Source organism: Pochonia chlamydosporia, chromosome 2 (genome assembly GCF_001653235.2).
Source record: "Pochonia chlamydosporia 170 chromosome 2, whole genome shotgun sequence".
NCBI classification, from domain to species: domain Eukaryota; kingdom Fungi; phylum Ascomycota; class Sordariomycetes; order Hypocreales; family Clavicipitaceae; genus Pochonia; species Pochonia chlamydosporia.
In genome coordinates this window covers 3,689,131-3,711,155 of record NC_035791.1, presented here as the reverse complement: position 1 = coordinate 3,711,155, position 22,025 = coordinate 3,689,131, and the positions used below count along the sequence as shown (strand labels likewise).

General features: G+C 51.4%; 6 protein-coding genes across 6 annotated transcripts; 3 read left to right on the top strand and 3 right to left on the bottom strand.

The window, feature by feature from the left end:
- Nucleotides 1-459: 459 nt before the first annotated feature.
- On the top strand, nucleotides 460-4,556 carry VFPPC_03201 (cation-transporting ATPase 4; the record flags this gene model as incomplete). Its single annotated transcript, XM_018282731.1, has 3 exons — nucleotides 460-816; nucleotides 913-3,962; nucleotides 4,019-4,556. The coding sequence occupies 3 exons, from the start codon at nucleotides 460-462 to the stop codon at nucleotides 4,554-4,556; spliced, it is 3,945 nt and encodes a 1,314-aa protein (XP_018147331.1).
- A 588-nt stretch (nucleotides 4,557-5,144) lies between these two features.
- Nucleotides 5,145-6,383, bottom strand: VFPPC_03200 (malate dehydrogenase, mitochondrial precursor; the record flags this gene model as incomplete). The annotated part of the gene is made up of 3 exons (XM_018282730.1): nucleotides 5,145-5,983; nucleotides 6,126-6,243; nucleotides 6,333-6,383. The coding sequence occupies 3 exons, from the start codon at nucleotides 6,381-6,383 to the stop codon at nucleotides 5,145-5,147; spliced, it is 1,008 nt and encodes a 335-aa protein (XP_018147330.1).
- A 910-nt stretch (nucleotides 6,384-7,293) lies between these two features.
- Nucleotides 7,294-8,889, top strand: VFPPC_03199 (C2HC5 finger protein; the record flags this gene model as incomplete). The annotated part of the gene is made up of 1 exon (XM_018282729.1): nucleotides 7,294-8,889. One exon carries the CDS (start codon nucleotides 7,294-7,296, stop codon nucleotides 8,887-8,889), a length of 1,596 nt encoding a protein of 531 aa, XP_018147329.1.
- Nucleotides 8,890-10,742: 1,853 nt separating this feature from the next.
- Nucleotides 10,743-12,298, top strand: VFPPC_13420 (cyclin-dependent kinase; the record flags this gene model as incomplete). Its single annotated transcript, XM_018291197.1, has 2 exons — nucleotides 10,743-11,219; nucleotides 11,285-12,298. The coding sequence occupies 2 exons, from the start codon at nucleotides 10,743-10,745 to the stop codon at nucleotides 12,296-12,298; spliced, it is 1,491 nt and encodes a 496-aa protein (XP_018147328.1).
- Nucleotides 12,299-13,060: 762 nt separating this feature from the next.
- VFPPC_13419 (hypothetical protein) lies at nucleotides 13,061-13,906 on the bottom strand (the record flags this gene model as incomplete). Its single annotated transcript, XM_018291196.1, has 1 exon — nucleotides 13,061-13,906. The coding sequence occupies one exon, from the start codon at nucleotides 13,904-13,906 to the stop codon at nucleotides 13,061-13,063; it is 846 nt and encodes a 281-aa protein (XP_018147327.1).
- Nucleotides 13,907-17,378: 3,472 nt separating this feature from the next.
- Nucleotides 17,379-19,410, bottom strand: VFPPC_13418 (cysteine synthase B; the record flags this gene model as incomplete). The annotated part of the gene is made up of 7 exons (XM_018291195.1): nucleotides 17,379-17,972; nucleotides 18,041-18,401; nucleotides 18,459-18,519; nucleotides 18,615-18,705; nucleotides 18,769-18,892; nucleotides 18,966-19,158; nucleotides 19,218-19,410. The coding sequence occupies 7 exons, from the start codon at nucleotides 19,408-19,410 to the stop codon at nucleotides 17,379-17,381; spliced, it is 1,617 nt and encodes a 538-aa protein (XP_018147326.1).
- Nucleotides 19,411-22,025: the final 2,615 nt, after the last annotated feature.

Sequence of the window (22,025 nt, the reverse complement as noted above, 5' to 3'; positions counted from 1 at the left end):
ACTCCAGTTGAAAAGTATGCAGGCTTAAACCCAAGTACAGCCAGAGACCAGACCAGGCACAACCCGATTACGCCACACCACGCCACGCCCAGCAATTGATGGGGCAAAAACGAAAAGTACAGATCGCGACATGGACTTGGGACTTTTTTTTGGTCAAGCCTGGTCTGGTCCAAATCGGCCAACAACTCTGTAGCGCCACCCATCCAAGATCAGGAGGGTCCTTCGAATCGCTTCTCTCCTTGTCTTTCTTCCCCTTCCCCCATGCTTGCGCCGGCGTAGCCTGTCCACCAGACCCTTCCTTTGGCTACTGCTACTATTTTCCCATTTCTTCTTTTTTCCCCCCTTCTGGACGTTCATTGATTATCTGGCCTGGTTGACTCCAGATAAACCTCGTCTTCACCCCTCCACCCCCGGCTCGTCCGAGATTGCGACGCATTCATCAACGTCGCCATCTTCACCATGGCGCCGCTGGTCGACAATCCTCAGATCAAGCAGGCCGAGCTGCTGCGCCCGCTATCATTCCATTTGCACGCCTATGTTTGGCCCTTTGCCATCATCTGGCCCATCTTCCTCCGATACTACTTGACTCCCGACCTGTACGAGACCTACATTGGTGCGCCAGAATGGACGTTTGTTTGGTGTGGTACCATCATCACTCTTCAGTCTCTTGTCTGGCTTAGCACACACTGGAGCGTAGCTCTGGAGGGTCGCTTCAAGGCCACCAAGGTCAATACTGTCGAAGAGGCTCAATTGATCAAGGTTCTGCCCATTGCCAACGCTGGTTCTGGCGAAATTTGCAAGCTTGTGCGCGAAAAGGTACGCTCTTTGCATTTATGTGTCCCCATCTCCATTCTTATTGTAACATTCATCGGTTCTCTTTGACTCTCTTCTCTTCTAACACGCAGTGTCTAGGTTGGTGGTAAGGTCAATACGTCGTTCCTCTTCCAGAAACGCCGTTTCATCTACGATGCCGAGGCAAAGTCCTTCTCTACGATCCGATACGAAATCGACTCCGAACCCAAGCCCGCCATCGGTCACTTCCAAACCTTTAGGGGTCTTGAGAAGCAGTCTGATCTTACCCGAGCCGAGCAGAACTATGGAACCAACACTTTCGATATTCCCGTTCCCACCTTCACCGAGCTCTTCAAGGAACACGCCGTGGCACCATTCTTTGTGTTTCAGATTTTCTGTGTTGGCCTGTGGTTGCTCGATGAGTATTGGTACTACTCGCTCTTCACCCTGTTCATGCTTGTCGCTTTCGAAAGCACCGTCGTATGGCAGCGTCAGCGCACTCTGAATGAGTTCCGTGGCATGAGCATTAAGCCCTACGACATCTGGGTATTCCGTCTTGGAAAATGGACCGAGGTGCAAACCGACGCTCTTCTCCCTGGAGACCTCGTCTCCGTCGGACGAACCAAGGAAGATAGTGGTGTGGCCTGTGACATGCTGTTGGTTGAAGGAACTGCAATTGTCAACGAAGCTATGCTTTCTGGAGAAAGTACACCACTTCTCAAGGACTCTATCCAACTGCGTCCCTCCGATGCAGTACTCGATACTGAAGGTCTCGATAAGAATGCCTTCCTTTGGGGCGGTACCAAGGTTCTTCAGGTTACGCACGGTAACCCTGAACAGGAGAAACCCAAGCTCGCATCTGGTGTTCCCACCCCTCCTGACAATGGTGCCATGGCCATCGTGACCAAGACTGGATTCGAGACGTCACAGGGTAGCCTGGTTCGCACCATGATTTACTCTACCGAACGTGTTTCAGCCAACAACTTTGAGGCCCTTCTCTTCATTCTGTTCCTCCTTATTTTCGCAATCGCCGCTTCTTGGTATGTTTGGGATGAAGGCGTTCGCAAGGACAGGAAACGATCCAAGCTTCTGCTTGACTGCATCTTGATTGTCACCAGTGTCGTTCCACCAGAACTCCCCATGGAACTCAGTCTAGCCGTCAATACTAGTTTGGCTGCACTTTCCAAACTTGCTATTTTCTGCACCGAGCCCTTCAGAATTCCCTACGGCGGTCGTATCGATATTGCCTGCTTCGACAAGACGGGCACTCTTACTGGTGAAGATTTGGTTGTCGAAGGTATTGCCGGGCTTGGCCTGGCAGATTCCGATGTCGTCGACAAAAAGGAAGCCGACGGAGCTCACTCAACCATGGTATCTGTCACTGAAGCCGGCATTGAAACACAACTCGTCCTCGCCACCGCCCATGCCCTCGTCAAACTAGACGAAGGTGATATCGTCGGTGACCCCATGGAGAAGGCTACTCTTTCTTCCCTTGGCTGGGCTCTAGGCCGCAATGACATCTTGGCAAGCAGGAACAAGAACAGTGGTACACAAGGCACCGTGCAGATCAAGCGTCGATTCCAGTTCTCTTCGGCTCTCAAGCGCCAGAGCTCAGTCGCCATGGTTAACGGTATTTCTAAGTCTGGCAAGAAGGTGAGGGGCACTTTTGTAGGTGTCAAAGGTGCTCCGGAAACCATCATGAAGATGTTGGTGGACGTTCCCGCGGATTACGAGGAGACTTTCAAGTACTTTACTCGCAAGGGATCCCGTGTCTTGGCCCTGGCTTATAAGCAGCTCACAGTTGATTCTGAGCTTGGCTCTGGCAAGATTAATGACTTGAAGCGTGAAAAGGTCGAAGCCGATCTCCATTTTGCTGGCTTCTTGGTTCTGCACTGCCCGTTGAAGGAGGACGCAAAGGAGGCTGTTCAAATGCTTAATGAGAGTAGCCACCGCGTTGTCATGATTACCGGAGACAATCCCTTGACTGCCGTCCACGTCGCTCGCGAGGTCGAAATTGTTGATCGAGACGTTCTCATCTTAGATGCACCTGAAGACAATGCCAGCGGAAACAAGCTGATCTGGAGGAGCGTTGACGACAAGGTCAGCATTCCTGTTGATGCCACCAAACCCATTGACGCCGAAATTCTCAAGACAAAGGACCTCTGCGTTACCGGATATGCTCTGGCGCAGTTCAAGGATCAGGCCGGGTGGAACTCCCTGCTTCGTCACACTTGGGTCTACGCTCGAGTCTCGCCCAAGCAAAAGGAGGACATTCTTCTTGGTCTCAAGGATATGGGCTACTACACTCTCATGGCTGGCGATGGCACCAATGATGTCGGCGCTCTCAAACAGGCACACATTGGTGTTGCCCTGCTCAATGGTACAAAGGAGGACTTGACTCGCATCGCTGAACACTCGAGAAACACCAAGATGAAGGAAGTTTACCAGAAGCAGTGTGATTTGATGAAACGTTTCAACCAGCCAACTCCTCCTGTTCCTGTCATGATCGCCCACCTGTACCCCCCTGGACCCAGCAACCCCAACTACATGAAGGCCGCCGAACGCGAGGCCAAGAACAAGAACATGACCACCGAGGATTACATCAGAGCACAGGGCCACCCAACCGAAACTATTGTGTCCCCTGGCGCGCAGAGCTTGGTCAACGCCCAAGATTCTCGCCAAGCCGAGGTTCAGAAGAAGGCCGCTGGGCTAGCTGACAAACTTGCATCTGGAATGATGGAAGCCGAGTTGGGTGACGACGAACCCCCAACTCTGAAGCTCGGTGATGCATCCGTCGCCGCTCCCTTCACTTCTAAGCTCCGAGATGTTATTGCCATTCCCAACATTATCCGCCAAGGTCGATGCACGCTCGTTGCCACAATCCAGATGTACAAGATCCTCGCTCTGAACTGCCTCATTAGTGCCTACTCTCTCTCCGTCCTGTACCTTGAGGGTATCAAGTTTGGCGATACTCAGTACACAATCAGTGGTATGCTCATGTCCGTCTGCTTCCTCAGCATTTCCCGCGCCAAGGTCGTCGAAGGCTTGAGCAAAGAGCGACCTCAGCCCAACATCTTCAACATTTACATCATCGGCTCCATCCTCGGCCAATTCGCCATTCACATCGTGACTCTCATCTACATCGCTCGTCTCTGCGAAAAGATTGAGCCGTAAGTTTCCTTTTTGCTCCCTTCCACGTCCTTCAACGCCACTAACAAATCATCAGACGCTCTGGCCTCGTCGATCTCGAAGCTGAATTCGAGCCATCTCTCCTCAACTCTGCCATCTATCTCCTCCAGCTCATCCAGCAAGTCTCAACCTTTGCCATTAACTACCAGGGCCGCCCATTCCGCGAATCCCTCTCCGAGAACAGAGCCATGTTCTACGGCATCCTGGGCGTATCCGGCCTCGCCTTCGTCTGCGCCCTCGAATTGATGCCCGAAATCAACGAACAGATGAAACTTGTCAAATTCACCGAGGAATTCAAGATTAAAATGGCTGTTGTCATGGCTCTCGACTACGTCCTCTGCTTCGTCATCGAGAAGGGTCTCAAGGCCGGATTCAGCGACTACCACTCCCGTGATATCGCTGAGCGTCGTCCCGAACAGCTCGAGCGCGAAAATGCCCGCAAGAAGATTGAATTTGAGAAGAAGGCTGCTGAGGAAGAGGCAAAGAGGATGGAAAAAGTGGCCGAGTTTGAGAGACAGGTCGCTGAGAGGAGACAAAAGCTGGAGGAGTGGAGGACCGGGCGTCGTGCTCAGTAATGTATTGAGGATGGGGGATGTTGAATACTGAATACAATGTGTACACTTTGTATTGCTGTCATGGGGAACTCTAGACAGGATTTTACACAAGACATATGAATAGACGCAAGGGAATGAATGTGAAAAACAGGGCGGTGTCGTGATGTGGAACATGGAGGCGTGTACCATAGCCAAGAGCATTATAGAAATTTGGTGGGAGATGACGAGGCGTTTAATCTAGTGGTGGCATATAGCTATTCGCATAATTGACCTTCACACATGTATTCACGTCCGTGTCACCCGCGTCAAAATGGTCCCATTTGACAAGCAGTTACTATGGTACAGAGACTCAATTAAATAGTCTATGGCAGTCGTGAAACATGCAAAATATTGTCCCATTTTTTGCCAATTCTTGCATCAAGACAGACATTAATAGCAAGTCACGCTATCATGATTACCCCTTTTCATCACTTTTGTACATTGTCACACTTCCAATCCAACCCACCCGTCCGATTTGGCACGAAATGTTCAAAGTTGGCCATTTTCCCTGGCAAGATCATTAAACCCTGAAAGAGATGGAAGAGAAGACATGTGGCTCATGGGCTGCATTTATTTGCCAGGGTTCTGGGCAACGAAAGCAACACCCTTCTCGATGTTCTTCTTCAGGTCACCCAGGCAGGCAGCGACGAGCTTCTCCTCAGCGGCATCGATCTTGCCAACGGGCAGGATCTCCTTGACACCATCGGGACCGAGTTCGACCTTGCTGGAGAAAAAGTCGATGCCCTGATCCTTGTAGAGAGGAGAGTCAACGAAAGTGGGCTCAATGACACCCTTCTCGCCAGCGGAAGCGCGGAGGAGAGAGTCAGCCATGCGAGCACCGGCCATGGCCATGGAGAGAGTGGCGGAGCCAGCACCGTCCTTGGCCTTGACAACCTCATCACCACCGAACTGAACACGGTTGACAAGGTCAGCGTTGGTGCTCAGCTCAGGGTGGTTGCTCTGGCTGAAAAGAGGGACAATGGTCACACCGGAGTGGCCACCGATGACGGTGATGTTCTCGTCCTTGGGGTCAGTGCCCTTGATCTCGGAGACGAAGCGGCTGGCACGGACAACGTCCAGAGTGGTGACACCGAAGAGAGTCTTGGGGTTGTAGACACCACGGGCCTTGAAAACTTCGGCGCAGATGGGGACGGTCGAGTTGACGGGGTTGGCGATGACGAGGAGCTTGGCCTTGGGGGCAGACTCGGCAACAGCCTTGGCGAGATCGCGAACGATAGAGGCGTTGGTGTTGAAGAGATCATCACGGGTCATGCCAGGCTTTCGGGGGACACCGGCGGGGATGAGAACGATGTCGGAGTCCTTGACGCACTCAGCGAGGCCGGCAGCAGTAGGTTCATAGCCCTTGACGGTGGACTTGGTGTTGATGTGGGAAAGGTCAGCAGCGACACCTGTCAAGCAGATGGATTAGTGGAATTGAACATCTTCAATGACTGCCGGCGCAAGCGGAGCTTGATGGTGCATAAAATTGGCGCACAGAGATCATCGGCCGGCAACAGGCAGCTCCGTCCGGCAAAGGTGATTCAGACGTACCGGGTCCGCCACGGATATCGTACAGAGCAAGCTCTGTGACCTTGGGGTTCTGCTTGAGGAGCAGAGAAAGAGGCTGGCCAATGCCACCGGCGGCACCGAGGACGGCAACCTTGGAGAGCTATTACCGAAGACGCTTGTTAGCCGTTGCGGAATGTTGAGGAAGTCAATGCCCCGAACTGGAGCTTCCATTGACTGCAAGTGACTTACGTTGCGGGCAGAGGCAGAGAAAGCCCTGCGCTGGATTCTAGAGGCCAACATGGTGAATTGGATTGTGTATCAACGGAAGGTTGTGTAGATGTAAAAAGAGAGGCAATGGGGGATGAAAGTGGACAAGGTGGTTTCGGTTGCGAGGACGACGACGGGGGGGAAAAAATAGGACGGAGGTGAGAAAAAGTGGCCCTTCCGAGCCACGGGAGCAGGAACAAGGGTGTGGCTGGGCCCCAATCGGGTATAGCTCGGCGTTTTTCGGGTGAAAGGCGAGCATGTGTCAAGTACGAGGTTGCGCAACGATTGAAAGAGTAGATTGAACAATTTAAGATGCTTGTTGTATGTCGTAGATTACATATTAGAAGTCGCCATAAAAGGAGATGTGACGAGTGAGATCATAGTCTGCAGATGAGTGAGGGGCGTAAGGAAAAGAACACACACAGACCCTATCAACCCCGGCAGTGAGATGCAATTGGCATCGCCATGTGGCACAAGAGTTAAATTAGGTCAATATAAATCGGTCGATTCGGACAGAACTGATAACAAGTACTGCGGGACGTGGGCCGCTTCATTTGACATGCATTCAGTTTGAAATCAATTTGAAAGGCAATCTTGCGGCTGACTTGACGAAAACCCCCTCTGGATACTCACGTGGAACAGGAATACCATGAGAAGTAACAAGGCGAATTTAATATTCCACGTTCAAATATAGATAGCCTCCGACCTTTCGGGTTTCAGGCTACTCAACATCCGTTGTCACAATATTCATGGTAGGTAGATATCAATCTGTTCGGTCTGACTCACGCCTCTAGGGTAGGCACGTTTCCTATTACAGCTCCAAGCTCACAACGCAAATTGCCCCTCCATTGGCGAACTCTTAGAGACCAGTGCAAGCTTCAACTTCAAAAATTAAACCTCACAATTGCGACGACATAGCGGTTAATTTTGCCTCCTCTCCGCAATGTCTCTCTCGCAGCTCTCGCAGCTACTACCTCTTCCTGAGGAAGATCTTCAGCAGGTGCTACAATATGCGTCAACTCTGTCCAAATCCGAGGCGGCCAGTCACTTCAACAACCTGCTGGGCGATTCACCTCTGGCCGTGGACTTCATTGCATCATTCAATTCTCATAGAAAGGACCCATCTTCGATACACGCTTCTTCTTCCATGTCAGAAAATGTCGCCTCCAACTCAGACTCCCTAGACGCAGTACCAAAGGCAAAGCGGTTCCAAAAAAAGAAGAAAGCAGCGCTGCATGTACCAGAGGCAAGGACGGTGGATGGGTACGCTGGACCGGCAAGTAAGGCATACAAAAAAGATCAAGACTTCGAATACATACCTCAACGCGCTAGTGCTCCGAGTAGCAACCATGCGTCTAGATCAGCGACACCCCCCGTTCAACCTCAACCCAAGCAGCATGCCTCGTCATTAGGGTATCTGATATCGGATGGACCTCCAAAAGCTAAAGCCAAGTCTAACCCCGGCTCAAGGACATCGACACCAAAGCCGACATCAGGAAACTCAACAAAAATATCAATTGCAGGTGGCACACCCATGGCGGGTCAATCTACCGCCCTCGCAGACCTGGATGCTGCTATCAGAGCCCTGGAGATCACGACGAATCCTACGCTTGAGAATGGGAAACGGAAGAAATGTAACTGCGTGGCAACTCGACACCCACTCCAAGGCGCAGCACCAAACTGTCTGTCCTGCGGTAAGGTGATCTGCATGAGGGAAGGTTTGGGGCCATGTACATTCTGTGGCACGCCGTTGCTGAGCTCAGACGACGTTCAAGCCATGGTCAGAGAGCTCAAAGATGAGCGTGGACGAGAAAAAATGGCCGTCAATGCGTCAGCACATAGACGAGCTGAGGTATCAAAAAAGCCGGCACCATTCACACAGACGCGCGGCGAAGCCGCCAACGACAGTGCCGGCAGCTCACTGGCTGAAGCAGCCGCCAAGGCTCGAGAACATCGTGATAAACTGCTCGGTTTCCAGGCACAAAATGCAAAACGAACGACGGTACGAGATGAAGCCGCAGATTTTGATGTTTCTGGAGCAATGAATGGTACGGGAAGCATGTGGGCCAGTCCAGAAGAGCGAGCCAAGGAGCTGAAACGACAACAAAAGCTGCTCCGAGAAATGGAATGGAATGCCCAGCCTGATTACGATAAACGCCGGCAAGTTATCAGCATTGACCTTGTTGGCGGTAAAGTTGTACGGAAGATGGCGGCAGTTGAAAGGCCAGTAACGCCCGATGAAGATGACGAAAGCGAGCCCGATCAAGGAGTACTGGCAGAGACATCTGGTAATACAAGAGGGTCAAACCGCACAGCAGCAGGAGGAGCCTTTAGTGGCAACCCTCTGCTGGGCTCACTCATGAGGCCTGTTTTTGAAGCAAAAGGAAAAGACAAGGACTCGGGAGCAGCCAGAAGCCGAGAAGAGCGCAAGAAGGGTTGGAGAAGGGTACAAGACGATCTTGATGATAATGAAGATGTTATTCTTGATGGCGGTGCGTACGGTTACAGGGACGGGGGCGATGAGCCAGCCTGTGGCTGAGAATTCAATGAATAGAACAACCCTCTACTTATGGTGGGAAGTATTAACGATTAACCTAGCATGATTCTCTGTGACCATATGACGACTGCCATCAAATTTGGGATGAACTGTTGCTGGAGCTTGTGTGACATTCACCAACAACCCAGCAAGAGTGTTTCTCATGCTGCGCTTTGACAACCAGGGGTTCCCTTGCACGTTCCACTCTCACAGCACGACAAATACCACGGACACGTGATCACGCGTTTTGGTGATGAGTTCGACCTGGTCCGAGCGTCATAGTGAGCATAAACTTCCAGCGGCCCCCCATTGGTGACGATACCTGAATGACTTGATTGTAAATGGACCACCGTCAAGAACTCTCTATGCGTGGAGGGTTTTACCTTTGGTTTGGACCTTGTTCATCGCCAACGGGTGGAGTGGAAGAGGCCATGTTTGACACGAACATGGAGAATTGTTTGCGTGGCGAGTGGGTCATGAGCACAAAGATAAACCATCAGCGTTTTCACGCGGAATTGCGGAGCAGCGAAAACAAAGACACAATAAAGGTCTCAGATTTCAGAACATTCTACAACATAGCGTGCGCTACTGTAGTAAGTTGGGACATGCGAATGCAGTAGAGTAGGAGAAGCGAAAGTCTTTTGACGAAAGCTGCTGCCTCTTTGTACGAAATAACACGCAGTAGCAACACGAACATCCAAGCCCATTACTCGCGTGGCAGCGAGCCAACAGCCGCCAACAGAGGTTAGTTTACACTGGCTTGACCTTTCTCAGCAATGAGGCTTTTCTGAATTTTCCTGCCACTTCCTTTGCGGTCTGAACAGCACGCCATCGGTGGGCGACGTATGGAGATGCCACGCCTAGCAAGACCTTCACAAGTTAGCTGTCGATGCGGAACATGAATCCGCATCAAGTCAGCTTTGGAACATTGGTAGCCTCCGTTGGCGGAGGTGCAACAAGACATGGAATCTGACGGCACAAGACAGTTGAGTTGAGTTAACTGAAGCAGGCTGGGACATCTGGTGGACTGGAGGGTTCAGAAGCAGCCTGACCCTAAGCACTGCCTAATAGCGGCTGGCACCACAGTAGAGTGCAGCCTGAAAGTTGCCTTCAGTGGACGTCCTAGCGCATTGCCCCGCTGGCCCCGTTCGGGTACTAGACGATTGACCTCGAATCTTGCTGTCGAAACCCCAAAGCCCCATGTACTCAGACCCCTGAGAGTTTGTACCCCACGGACGCGGGCGCCACCCAGCGAATCCTCGTCCTCCCGCATCCGTCGCGACCGGACCGCGTAACCAGAGAGGCGGCCCATTTGATCTTGAAGAGTCAGCAGGCCCGACTTGATTGATCCTGACCGGTGCTGCCCTCACTTGGCGAAGGCTCCCACTTTGCATCTTGTCGTCGCCGTCGTAAGAGCCAACAAACACTGACTGATCTGCCGTCCGCGTCATCTATCGTCGCGATATTCATTTGATTATTGTTAGGTTGCTGCTTCGAGTCGCTTCCTTGCTGTAAACCGAAACTTTAGTCGCGCCACCGATGGGAAAATAAAGAGGCGACAGAGACCGATTGCTCGCGCCACGACTTGCACGCTCCGGCGATATTCTCGACGACGCACAAGACATCACTTCTGCCCGTGCTGAGAGCTTCGCGCTGTATTGCATTGCAAACAGGCAATGCAATACGCCGTATCGCTCTGAAGTCGGACTGTCGCAGCCTTGAGACACGAGGATATTGGTTGTTGAAACAATTGACCTTGATCACCACGCGAGGATTCCATAGTCTTGCTTGGATTCACACTCACCGTGGCTACGAACTCGCAAATTAGCCAGCAACCTCTGGCTGCGAACAGTGCCATGGATATTGATTCCCATCCTTCTCTGCCTGGTCAACGGCACGGCCAGGCAACACAGCCGGGACTTGATAGCGGCACCAATTCGTCGCAAAGCCAAACACAGTCCATCACTAATTCACAGACCTCCAATGTGACCTCTGCAACCGATCAAGTCGTCACGCCGCCTGGTAGTGATGCCAGTGGCGGCATGGAACGCCCTCCAGCCGCGGAGGTAACAGCCATGTTGAAAAACAGATATGCCAACGTTCGACCAGAAGCATTACCAGGTGCATCCAGCCAGGATAGTCAGCTGCACCAACTGTCTGCCATAGCTGCCGTCCAAGATAGACTGGGACTGGAGACGCCCGGTTATTCGAGAAAGAGAATGGCGGACGGCGAGGTCAAAGCTCGCGGCGGAAGCGTGAGTCCGGTGAAAGGACATTCGCGAAATACAAGTGCCGTCAGCGTCACCTCGACGACTGGCAGCACGATTGGCGAGGTATGTGCAAATCTAGCAAAATATACTTCATCACTGCTTGTGATTCGAGGCTAATCTGATTACAGCTTTCTGCGGAGTTGAGGACCCGGCTATCCTACGCCATGGTCAAAGTGAATAATGGATGGCAGACGAGAAACCTGGATGAGGTTGAGAGCCTGGCCTCACAAGCTGCTTCTCCAACCTCCAGCACGTCTACCGTGCACCGAAGAAGCGGATCTTCTTCCAGTCCACGGTTAACGTTGAGTGTACCGTCCTCTCAGGTCCAGTTCGCCCGCGAGCCTGTCAACTTTCGAAGGAAATCGAATTCTCCGCCAACAGCCATGTCCAATAAGCCAGCTTTGGCTCCGCCAGCTTCCATCCAGCCGTCTTCATCGATGCCTGCCCCTAGGTCGAATCCGCGACGCAACTCCAACCCCCGATATACGCCTACCATGCTCTCTCACTCACATTCAGCGTCTCCACGCGTATCTGCTCAGACAACGCCTATAAGTAATGGACTCGCACGATCTCAAAGCCATCTGGACCATACTATGTACTCACCGCACAAAAATGTCAGGGAGCAGGATGCCATCGAAACTCTTTTATTTATGAGCAGCCCTGGGAACTCGACCAACTTGAAACATACATTCTCGCCCTCAGGATCACCTGGACCACACTCAAGTGCACCGCCACGAAGTGTTGGTGAGCGGCATGCTCTCCCGTCGGGCCCAAGACGCGGTTTGCCAGCGAACCGTCCACCCCTTCCCGCCAAGAAGGTTGGATTCGACAAGTCACCGGCCATGCTTCCTCCACACTCACCCATGGATTTGGATTCGCCACAGCAGCAACACCAGCACTACACCACTCCCAATAGGTCCACTCCAAAACGACAGGCTACGAGCTTGACAAGCCGTCACAGGACCACATTATCATTGCCCAGCGGTCTTGGCCTCGGGAACGGAACCGCCCGAAAAGTTCTGCGAGATGAAGACATTGAGCGTATGCTTGATCATGCAGGGGCGGAGCTGGCGGACAGTTCTGATGAGGAGATTCAGCTGCCGCCGAGTCGTAACCGACTGGCTGGCGCTATGGGCGTTTAATTCCACATGCAGCGAAAGGCTCGATTCCACCAAGCGGATATCCGCTAAGGGGACACATGCCTTGATTTTCTTGGAGATGTTTGAATCGTGAGCATTCTTGACATTTAACGACATTTTAACGACATTCAGCATGGGGAAGTGGTTGCATTAATTTATCTTGGGATACCTCTTTTTATTTTGCTTCAACTTCATGACATATTATATGGCATGTGTATTTTGCATTTTTTGACGTGGACCATTTTTGACCATCTTTTGCCGTGGCTCTTATCTAATATCTTGGACATTTTGAGTGGATGGCACTCTAGCACCCTTACTAGGTTTAGTCCAGGTGGAAGATGGTGCAGAATATGGCATTGTATCCGTTGGACAGTTGGGGAGATTATGCGGGCGGATATTACTACTGGATCTGTATGGAACACATTGGGCATGGAAAGGATATTTCTGAGGATCAATGTTTGGGCAAGTCAAGCCACAAAGGCATGTGGGTTACACATTACAAGTCCATATTGTGTCTGAAGAAAATTGTTTAACCACCGAGAAACTCTATTGACTCTCAATATCATATAAACCCCGGCTGCACACAATGCCCTGTATTTGTATCCCTCGCATACTCGTGATATCGTGCATCATTACCATAATTTATATCCCAAGCCACCTGTATATCCGCCATCATACCCTGTGACATGACGAAATCAATACGCCAGAATACGCGTTTTCCTCAATGCCCGCTGTGACGCAAACAAATAACAAAAAACAATCGATTCATGCGACTGTCACACCCCCCTCGGGAGTAGGTTTGAAATATTCAGAAATCCGTCTCCCCAACGTCCTGCTCGGTTTCTGATTCAGCGTCCGCGGGGTGCTGTCACCGTGAATAGGTGCAGAAAAGCGCTCATGAACCACCTGCTGCTTCTGCGGCCCACTCCCACTCATGCTGCTCCGCGACAACGATCCAACCGAGTAATATGCACTGTCACGCTGCGTGCCCTTGAAGCTCTGCGGCAGTCCAGCCAGATGACTCGATGCCCATTCGCGCTCGCGCTCCCTCTCCCTTTGAGCCCATCGCGTGCGAAAAGCGCGGTCATTCGCCTGTGCCTGTGCGAGAAAGGTAGCGTAGTCGTTTGACGACGATGTATCCAGGTCACTTTTGCGGGTGGTACTGGCCCGCTGCAAGGGCACAGGATCAGAGCTGTCATTTCTAACGGCGACAGGGTTCATGCTGTTGGTTGAAGGAGTGCTGTTGGTGCGAGCGTGAGCATGAGCATGGTTCTTCCTGGGTGTGGAGCGCGTGCCGAGTCCGCTTGCTGGTCTGCTCGGTTCCTCACATGCATGCTCCAGCTCGTCCCTCTCGTCGATACGAGTCCTTGACAGCGGGGAGACGGTTCTCGCGAAACTGGATGCTGCGTGGGTGGGCACGTAGAATGTTCGTGGGCGAGTTTGGTCCTGCTGTGCCTGCGTCGCGGACTCGACGTGTGCTGCCGTGGACGCGGGTTTGCTGCTTCGGAAACGCTGTGTGAATGATGTCATGCGGCGAAGTTGCCCAGACTGTTGCTGCTGCGGCTGATGCTGATGTTGATGCGGTTGTGGTTGCGGTGTAGCTGGAGGCATCGTGGTTGGGCTTGCAGACGCATGCCGTTGACTCCACGATCTGGACATGATGCCAAGTGCCGAGTCTAGAACGGGCTGTTTTCTCGTCAAGACTGGTAATGAGCAAAGGTAAGAAAAGAGAATAAGTAGATATTTGGGGTCGATGTTTGGCGAAAGAAAGGGATTCGGTGTCGATATAAACGAGTCCAAAGAAGACGAGGTTGGCAGACAATGAGGGTAAATTGCCCCCACGACAGCCTTCTTCCTGTCGTATCTTGGTTCGGATCGCAGGCTCACTGCATAAATACCCGGCAGGATATGATGGGCACAAGAAAATCCTGTTTCAGAAGCCGACTCCAAGGAAAAGAGCAGCGTGCCTTGCTTTCTGCAGCGTTTTTGTCACACGGTAATTTGTGAAGTAGCCAAGCTGAAGATGGCACGAGCAAAGAAGAATCAAAACACGAAACCCAGACAGACGTCCAGCTTCGTCAGGAACAATGAAGGTGTCAGAGCACTTTAATAAGAATAAAAAGAAGAAACGATCATCAGACTCCTTTAAAGAGAAGAAAGCAGGCCACTTCTGCTTACACCTAGTTCCTATTCCGGCGTTGTTCGTAATTAATATGATATCCGTTTCCACAAGTGGGCATCGCCCATCCATCTCCATCTCCATCCATCCATGCACAACCTCCATCACACATCCCCCCAGGTGTCAATCACATCCATCACCAGACTAATCAGACACTTGCTCGCACTCGTCAGCCACACCCACTCGCCCACCATTTGTTCCGCAGCCAACTAAGTTCATTTTTAGGTCCCCTTTATTGCCTCGTTCTTGCCGCGTCACACGATGCCGTTCGCCTCCCCCCATTCGCTACCCTGCCCTGGCCATCAGAGTCAGATTGAGCAGCGTGGTGCGGATGTGCACGACGATGCCACACACCATGGACCCAAAAAAAGGCTTGTCTGCCCACTAGGCCTGCATGTCCAGCCTCTGCTCCTACGCTTGTTTTCTCTCATCAAGGGCACACACGGCCAATAAATGTGACAGCTGGGTCGTAGTGACCAGGGCTGTCTTACAGGTTGCAAGCCACATTCTCCCCAAGGGCAGTGGCGTCTGGTGTCTTTCAGAGCCTCCAGCGTCCTTGTCCATGTCATCCTCGGTAGTCCCGACCATGGCTCTGGGTCCGTTTCTACCATGTGGTAGTTGACTGCAGCACAGAGGTTTATGGGAAGCGATGGGAGCAGGGACGAGGGTCGTTGCCTTGGCCCATCTCCGTCGCTAGTTTTCGATCTGGGCTCATCGGGATGGAAGTGGGCGACACACCATTTATTGCGGCTATCAATCGAGTCTCGAACGGATCGACGTGTTGAGTTCCCGGTGTTTCACCACAGCCTGAACATGAATTGGAACCACGCTGCTGGGAAAGTGGCCTGTGATGACAATGCGGCGACACAAGGCTGACGGGAGATGCAGAACCTGGTTCATCCTTTCCACGCACATCCTCTGCTCTGTAAGCGTCGAGTATTACTACAACTCGCTTACAGCTGAAGCTGATAGCCTGCTACAACTGGGGCTGTATCCATCATCATGTTCAGCAAGTTACTAGTTGGTATAAGGCTGGCTGCTGATCCCCGATGGGAATGGTTTGGCTTAGGTCGTCAGCATCGTGACATGTACGGGGTCTCCGTGGAGAAAATGCTCTCATGACAGGCGCTGTGCAGTTAACTCATTTAGTGAAAAGCTGCCGAGTATTAGTGGTATCCATTGGTGAGACTTCTGCATTCATTTAAAATTGCAGCTTTCCAGCCTTGTCGACGCCATACTCTCCACAATGTACTCCATACTCGGGCAATAATGAGGTGAGCATAAACAACAAGCACAGCTGAGTCGAACTGCCGAGCTGAAATGCTTGAAACAGAAACAATGAAATATTACAACAATGACAACACATTCGCCTCACGGCCGCAACAGGGACCAGGCATTGCCAGTGGCTGCCACAGGGACTGTGGCTTTCATGTAGTCTGCGGAAATAGCGGCGCCACTACACTAGTCGCTGGGCAGTGATGAATCAATGGATGGATAGCCCTGGAGCCGTAGGGCAACTATTGAGTCTACCATGGAGCTGGGACTGGGTGGGAGCCGCTCATCACGTCTCGATGGTTCTACTTAGCGTTCGATCCAGGTCGGCTTTGAGTCAAGCTGAAAATGCAATGCGCCGCAATCCATATTTTGAGGCCTGGGACCTATAGATGCAAGTTTTTCTATGGGAACTGGAAATTAGGCATTACGTGTTTTGGGCGCGACAAACACGGTATTGGATGAGTTGCGGATATCAGGGGAATAATGGCTGGCGTCGCTGATGATCTAGTGCCTCAAGAGGCGTTTCTTCAATGGTGCCCGGCGCCACAGCCACCATACCATGGTGAAGAAGTATTGACAATCTCTGCCCGAGACTATTCACAAAACGGACATTGACAACACCGATGTCAGAATCTGGATATGTGGAACGACAACCACACAAGCCAGAGTCATCTTGAAGCGGAAAGCTTGCGCAACGCCACGCCAAATTTACCAGGGGACTGGGACAGAGTATTACTCGTTTGGGGGGAAAGGCTCAAAAGAGACAGAAAACCCCAAAACTGCCAAGTTTTGTTAAGTCGAGGCAAACCCATCAAGGGGCAGGCCAAGTGCTAACGAGCCCTTTTGCCAGTTGAGCAAAAAGGCGTTCATATCAATAATCTAATCCACGTCCCGTTAGTATACTGACGATAGATTTAGAAAGAATGACAAGAAGAAAACGTTTGTTTGGTTTTCGCTGGGCCAGTCTCCATCTCCATCCGCCTTCGTCATAGCCCAGCTCATAACTCTGCAAGACGCCCACTGCTCGTCCCAGAGTTTCGGAAACACAAGACTTTCACCGCTCGTCTGCCCGACGCGATGTTGAATTCGTAACCGGCTCCGAACGCCGAGTCTTGCCAACCGCCACTCCAAAATATTGGTCCACCTCCATCATCCTCCACTCGCATCTCTGCATTGTTGAAATTTCAAGGAACCTCGGAAACCCACTGCACTTCCAGGCACCATCTCCCCCAACCTCGGTATTTTGTGTGTTCCCAAAAAAGCAAAGCAAACTCCTTTGTAAGTAATCATCGTAACATTATCATCTCGGTATTTCGCGCACTGGATAGCCGAGTTTGAATCTTCTAGAGTCGCAGGCACCCACTGCTCGCCTCGATCTAGATTACTCCGGTGAAAGGAAAGTTGTGCTGGATGATCTGAAAAAGGACTGAAAAAGTCGAAAATGTTCCAGAAGCCCACTGCTCTTCTGAACAAACTCCCATCGACCGAGGTCGAATAATCAAATGAGAATAAGAATAGATGTTGAAAAAAAAACATGCAAGGAATGGCAACTTCATATCGTCACCAAAGCTCTGGTCAGCCTGGATCATGTCAATACTGAACCATGGCACCCATGAGACCATTGAACCGTTAGGCTTCAACGGATACGACGTGACTTGATTGCTGAGCGGCGCCAGCGTTGGGTAGCTCAACTTTGGACAGAGCCGCGAAACCTCCCGAAATACTTTCCGCTTGAACTCCATTGTGACGAAGCACGCTGTTTGCGACTCTGGCGCTGTCGCCATCGTAGCAAACGGTCAGAACCTTCTTGTTCTTCAAAATGGCCATCAATGTCTCTGCACTTGGGTTCCTCTGTCCATTCTTGTCCTTTGTGGTGAAATGACCGTCGAGTTCCAACCACAATGCCTCAAGCATCGTACAGTCGTCAACAGGGTTGGCGAAGGGACTGCCACAAGCCGCTCCATTTCTCAAAGTTTCAAGAGGAATATTGACGGAGTTAGGCAAGTGGAGGGCGTCGAAATCGGCAGCACGACGGAAATCCAGGATCTGGGTATTTTGCCTGGCGACGAGATACTTTTCCAGCTCCCCCGAACCACCAGCAGCAAGAGACAGCACAGTAGAGACGCCACTTGTTGGCTGGATGGTGAAGAAGTCGGACACCGCATCGACGGCCTTCCTCTCCCAAGCATCATCGTATCGGTAAAGATCGACGTTTCGAAGTCTCTGTGGTTGCGAAGCATACGGTAAGCACTGCTCGCCAAGGGATCCATTTGCGCAAATGTATGTCTTACCTCGTTCTTCACGGGACTGAACTTTTCTGGGCCGAGATTTTGGAAGTACTCGTTCAAGTACTGATACGGGAGGTCCGAGCAAATGAAGACGCAATTGATTTCGCCATTGGGACCGGCCAATTGCGAAAGAGTTCCTTCTTGCTTCTTCTTCTCCAGTCGCTGGAACAGGCCTTGCAGGGTGAAGCCAGAGGATGGCCCGCATACAATGCCCTGCCTGGTAAGGTCCAATGAAAGACTGTATGATTCCTTTGCCCCAACTTCCTCTAGAGCGTCAATGGCTGCCTTGTAGGGGAACTTGACTTCGTTCATCAAGGAGTACTCGCGGGGACCGGGAACTCGCTCTCCGGCATTAGTACAAACGCTAACCGAGAGCTGTCAACAAGACGAGGAGACCAACAAGATGATGAGACAGACTTACGCAAGTCGGTAAACCGAAGGTTTTGCTTCCTTGAAGTATGTGCCAAGTCCAGTCATGGTACCTTGCCATCTTGGTCAGTCTGGAACTGCAACTGCATCTGTGACTGGGACGGGCTGGAAAACTCGTCGTGCCGTCAACCGTTAAGGAAAGTCTTACCGGATGTCCCCATGGAAGCCACAATAACATCAATATCGGGTAACTGCCTATGGATCTGTGGTCCAGTCCAGCGGACATGGGCTTTCCAGTTCTGTCGTGTGTGTTAGTCGACATCCAGGCTTCATTCACACCTATCAGGAGTCGCGAAACTCACGTCATCGTTCTGGTACTGATTGGGGCTGCAGACAGATTCTGACTCCGCTGCCTTGCGAGCAGCCGCACGGATTCCGCCTCGTTCATCAATGGGCGTTGGCTGGGCTGGTCCGCCAAAAAGCGTTCTGTTGTGTGGTTTGGCACGAGATCAGAATGGTGCAGATCAAAGGGATGGCAGGTCAGGATGTTGAGGCTTACACGTTCAGTCCAAAAAATTGCATTAGACGCAACTTAGTTTCGCTAGTCTTGTTGCTCAGAAAGGCATGCACATCGTTTATGCCATGGAAAGCTCGTGCGACCATTGCCATTGAGATGACGGTTGATCCTGAGGAGCTCTCCATGACCGTGGTGGTTTTGCCTTTCTCGATGCCCTTTTCCAACAGATTCATGGCTATTTCATGTTTAGCACCTCTGCCTGTAAACCGTTAAATTGGGACTAAGAAATCTAACCTGGCATGACTTTGACATTGGTCGCGGGATGCATTGACATCATCTTGGCGTAGATACGCACCCCGTCGGCTCTATAAGGATTAAGGCATTCTGGGATCTCGACCAAGGGCAACGGCGGTTGGCACTCTGGATCAAAGTACTTTCGCACCGAGTCCGGCCCCGAGTACACATTCAGATGACTGATTCCCGTCATAATGACTTCTTTTGCGAATATAGACGCTGCTGAACAAACAAAGGATTGTGCGTAGTAAGGATGGTTCGCGATGGGAGGCGCAAAACTCTCTACGACGGCAACAACCACATGTATATATATACCAAGGGAAATTGGGTATAGCAAAAGTCCCGACAGTCCGAGCTTCACAACGGAGAAGGCAAATGTCTGGGGCATCTAGACTAGTTCATCATCCCCCGCCCAGAAAACCAGCGTTGTCAGTCACCTTCATCAAATAGGAAAGTTCATATTCCAAGAAATATACTCCACTGGTCTCGGCCCATGACAAGGAAGAATCTACGCCACGAGCCGCTGTCTAGTATCATGATGCTTGTGCCTGTTGCCCACATGCATGTACGAAAGGACATCTACGTCGTCATTGGATACATCGGGGGACGGGTGATGCGTTTGGGTCCGGATGTCCACGATGAACCGGCCATGGGCCATGGGATTGGCGAACCAGCAGGCAGGGAGAAGGAAGAAAAGACGAAAGACGCATCACACATGGAGTTAGGCAAGCGTATCCCGGCGCCGTCGAGTTCCAAGATCCACTGTAATCCCACCTTTGAGAGATATTCCTTCGGTCCCTCGGCCATGGGGCTGGAAGTCGGCCTCTCTAGTGCCTGCAAAGTGCCTGCAAGTCATGGTTTCATGGTTGGGCAGGGCAGAGGGGACCACAAGATCGTGAGTAAACTCAGAATTTCGATAGGGCAGCGGCCGGGAAGAGGGGAAATCTTTGAAGGAAGCCATTCCAGAATTGGAGACTGTGGCGGAGTCTCAGCGGGACTCGAGAGCTGTATTGGAAGAGAGACTGGCAGAAACTCGTGTACAGGTGACGTGAATCACATTTTTATTTCAGCCAAAAGAAGGATCTACAACCGAGACTCTCTGCGATGAACCAGGGCCTTTGGGATGGTTGGTTGGTTTACTTTTTGGCGGTGAACCCGGGGCTAAGGGCTCAGTAAACCCCGAATCCAGAACATAACTCCAGGGACCAGACTCATTAAGCTATTGCTGGGAAAAGGGCGCACAATTTTGTTGAATTTGAGTAGAATCCATCAGACTCGAACGTGTCTGTCCCAGCAAGTAACACGGTGACACGATGTTTTGCGCATACGCATTGGTGGGCATGGCTTCGTTTGCGCCCGGATGCCCTTTTTTGGTCCCGGAGTTTGCTCCTAGGCTGCTTCTCAGGTGCTCCTCTGTTGCTGCGAGGCATCGAGTGACACAGCAGGAAAAATAAATTACCTCCAAATGCCAGATCGCCCCGTGTCAGCCGTTCAGCCGCCTTGGACATTGGACCAGAGCACCGCCGTAACATTGCATGCAACGATGAAACTGGAGGACGCCATGAGCTAAGAGGGATCGAGAGGGGACTAAAGATAGATTTTGAACATGAGCAGAAAAGTGAGGGTACTAATATTAAACAGTGCCACCTCCCAAAGCTGTTGATACCTTGGCTAACTCTGTCTCCTCGGCTTTCTTGTTGGACCCAACGGACGATTCCGCCCGGAAGCCACCATTTCGCCCGCTAAACTAAGTCGCCACATTTACAAGATGCTCGATCGCAAAGGCAAGGAATTCTATGTGCGTTGGATACGAATTTACCCCAAGTCAGTGTTCAACGCCGACCGCCTCCCTTCTCTCAGCCCTCAGCCAGAGTGCCCAGGATTCAGAAGCAGAATATCTTGCCAGAGAGAATAATTGCGAACAAATTGCCTTGGCAAAACACCGACCTTCATGCGGAATGGGCACTTCTCATCCCTCAAGTTGAAACTGGAATTCCTCCCAGCATTACGTCGTGCGAACGAATGACCACAAGTTCCACCATTTCCACCGAATAGCGGGAACTATTCCACTCGAGGGCCCAGAATTTCGGCGTAATTGTTGACTGTGAATGCCTGTGAGAGGAACAAACTTATGATTCACCACTTGCCTAACCTCCAGACAAACAATTGTCTCACTCTACCTCATCTTACGTGTTTTGGTGTCCAATACAGGAGCGGCACAAAAAGGTAGAGCAGGCAATTGCCGGCTTCCAAGCAGCCACAGGGGAACCTTGGCTGCTAATCAAGATTATTAGCCTGTAGATCCATAATAAAGCCGTTCTCCATTTCCTTTTGCCATGACTAGCCACTAATAGGGTGGAGGCTGATGCTAGTCCAGGGACCAGCGTGCAAACGAGATCTTGATGAAATGCACTTTGTCGCCATCATCATTGACGAGTTGATGAGCACGCGAAACCATATCCCACAGCCCCTTTGTTCACTGTAGATCTGACCCAGTGATCTTCTGCTACGTATCGAGGCCTAAGTGCCTGTCATTCCTGGCAGGAAAGGGGTCCATCTAGGCCATGGATGGGAAAACTGAGGCGCACGGCCATTCAATCTAGCCCATGCATGTCTCAATCGCATTTCCTCGCCCGTTACACAAGGGGTAACACCGTGCCTATTGGCTACTCAAGGGAGACGAGTAGCTAATCCTGTCGATAATAAAATGTACGAATGCCCCGGGCGCGATACACGTAGATTCGCGAGAGCATAGACCTTTGTGCATTCATCCATCACAGAGTGCATGCAAGTGTAAATCAGTTCAAG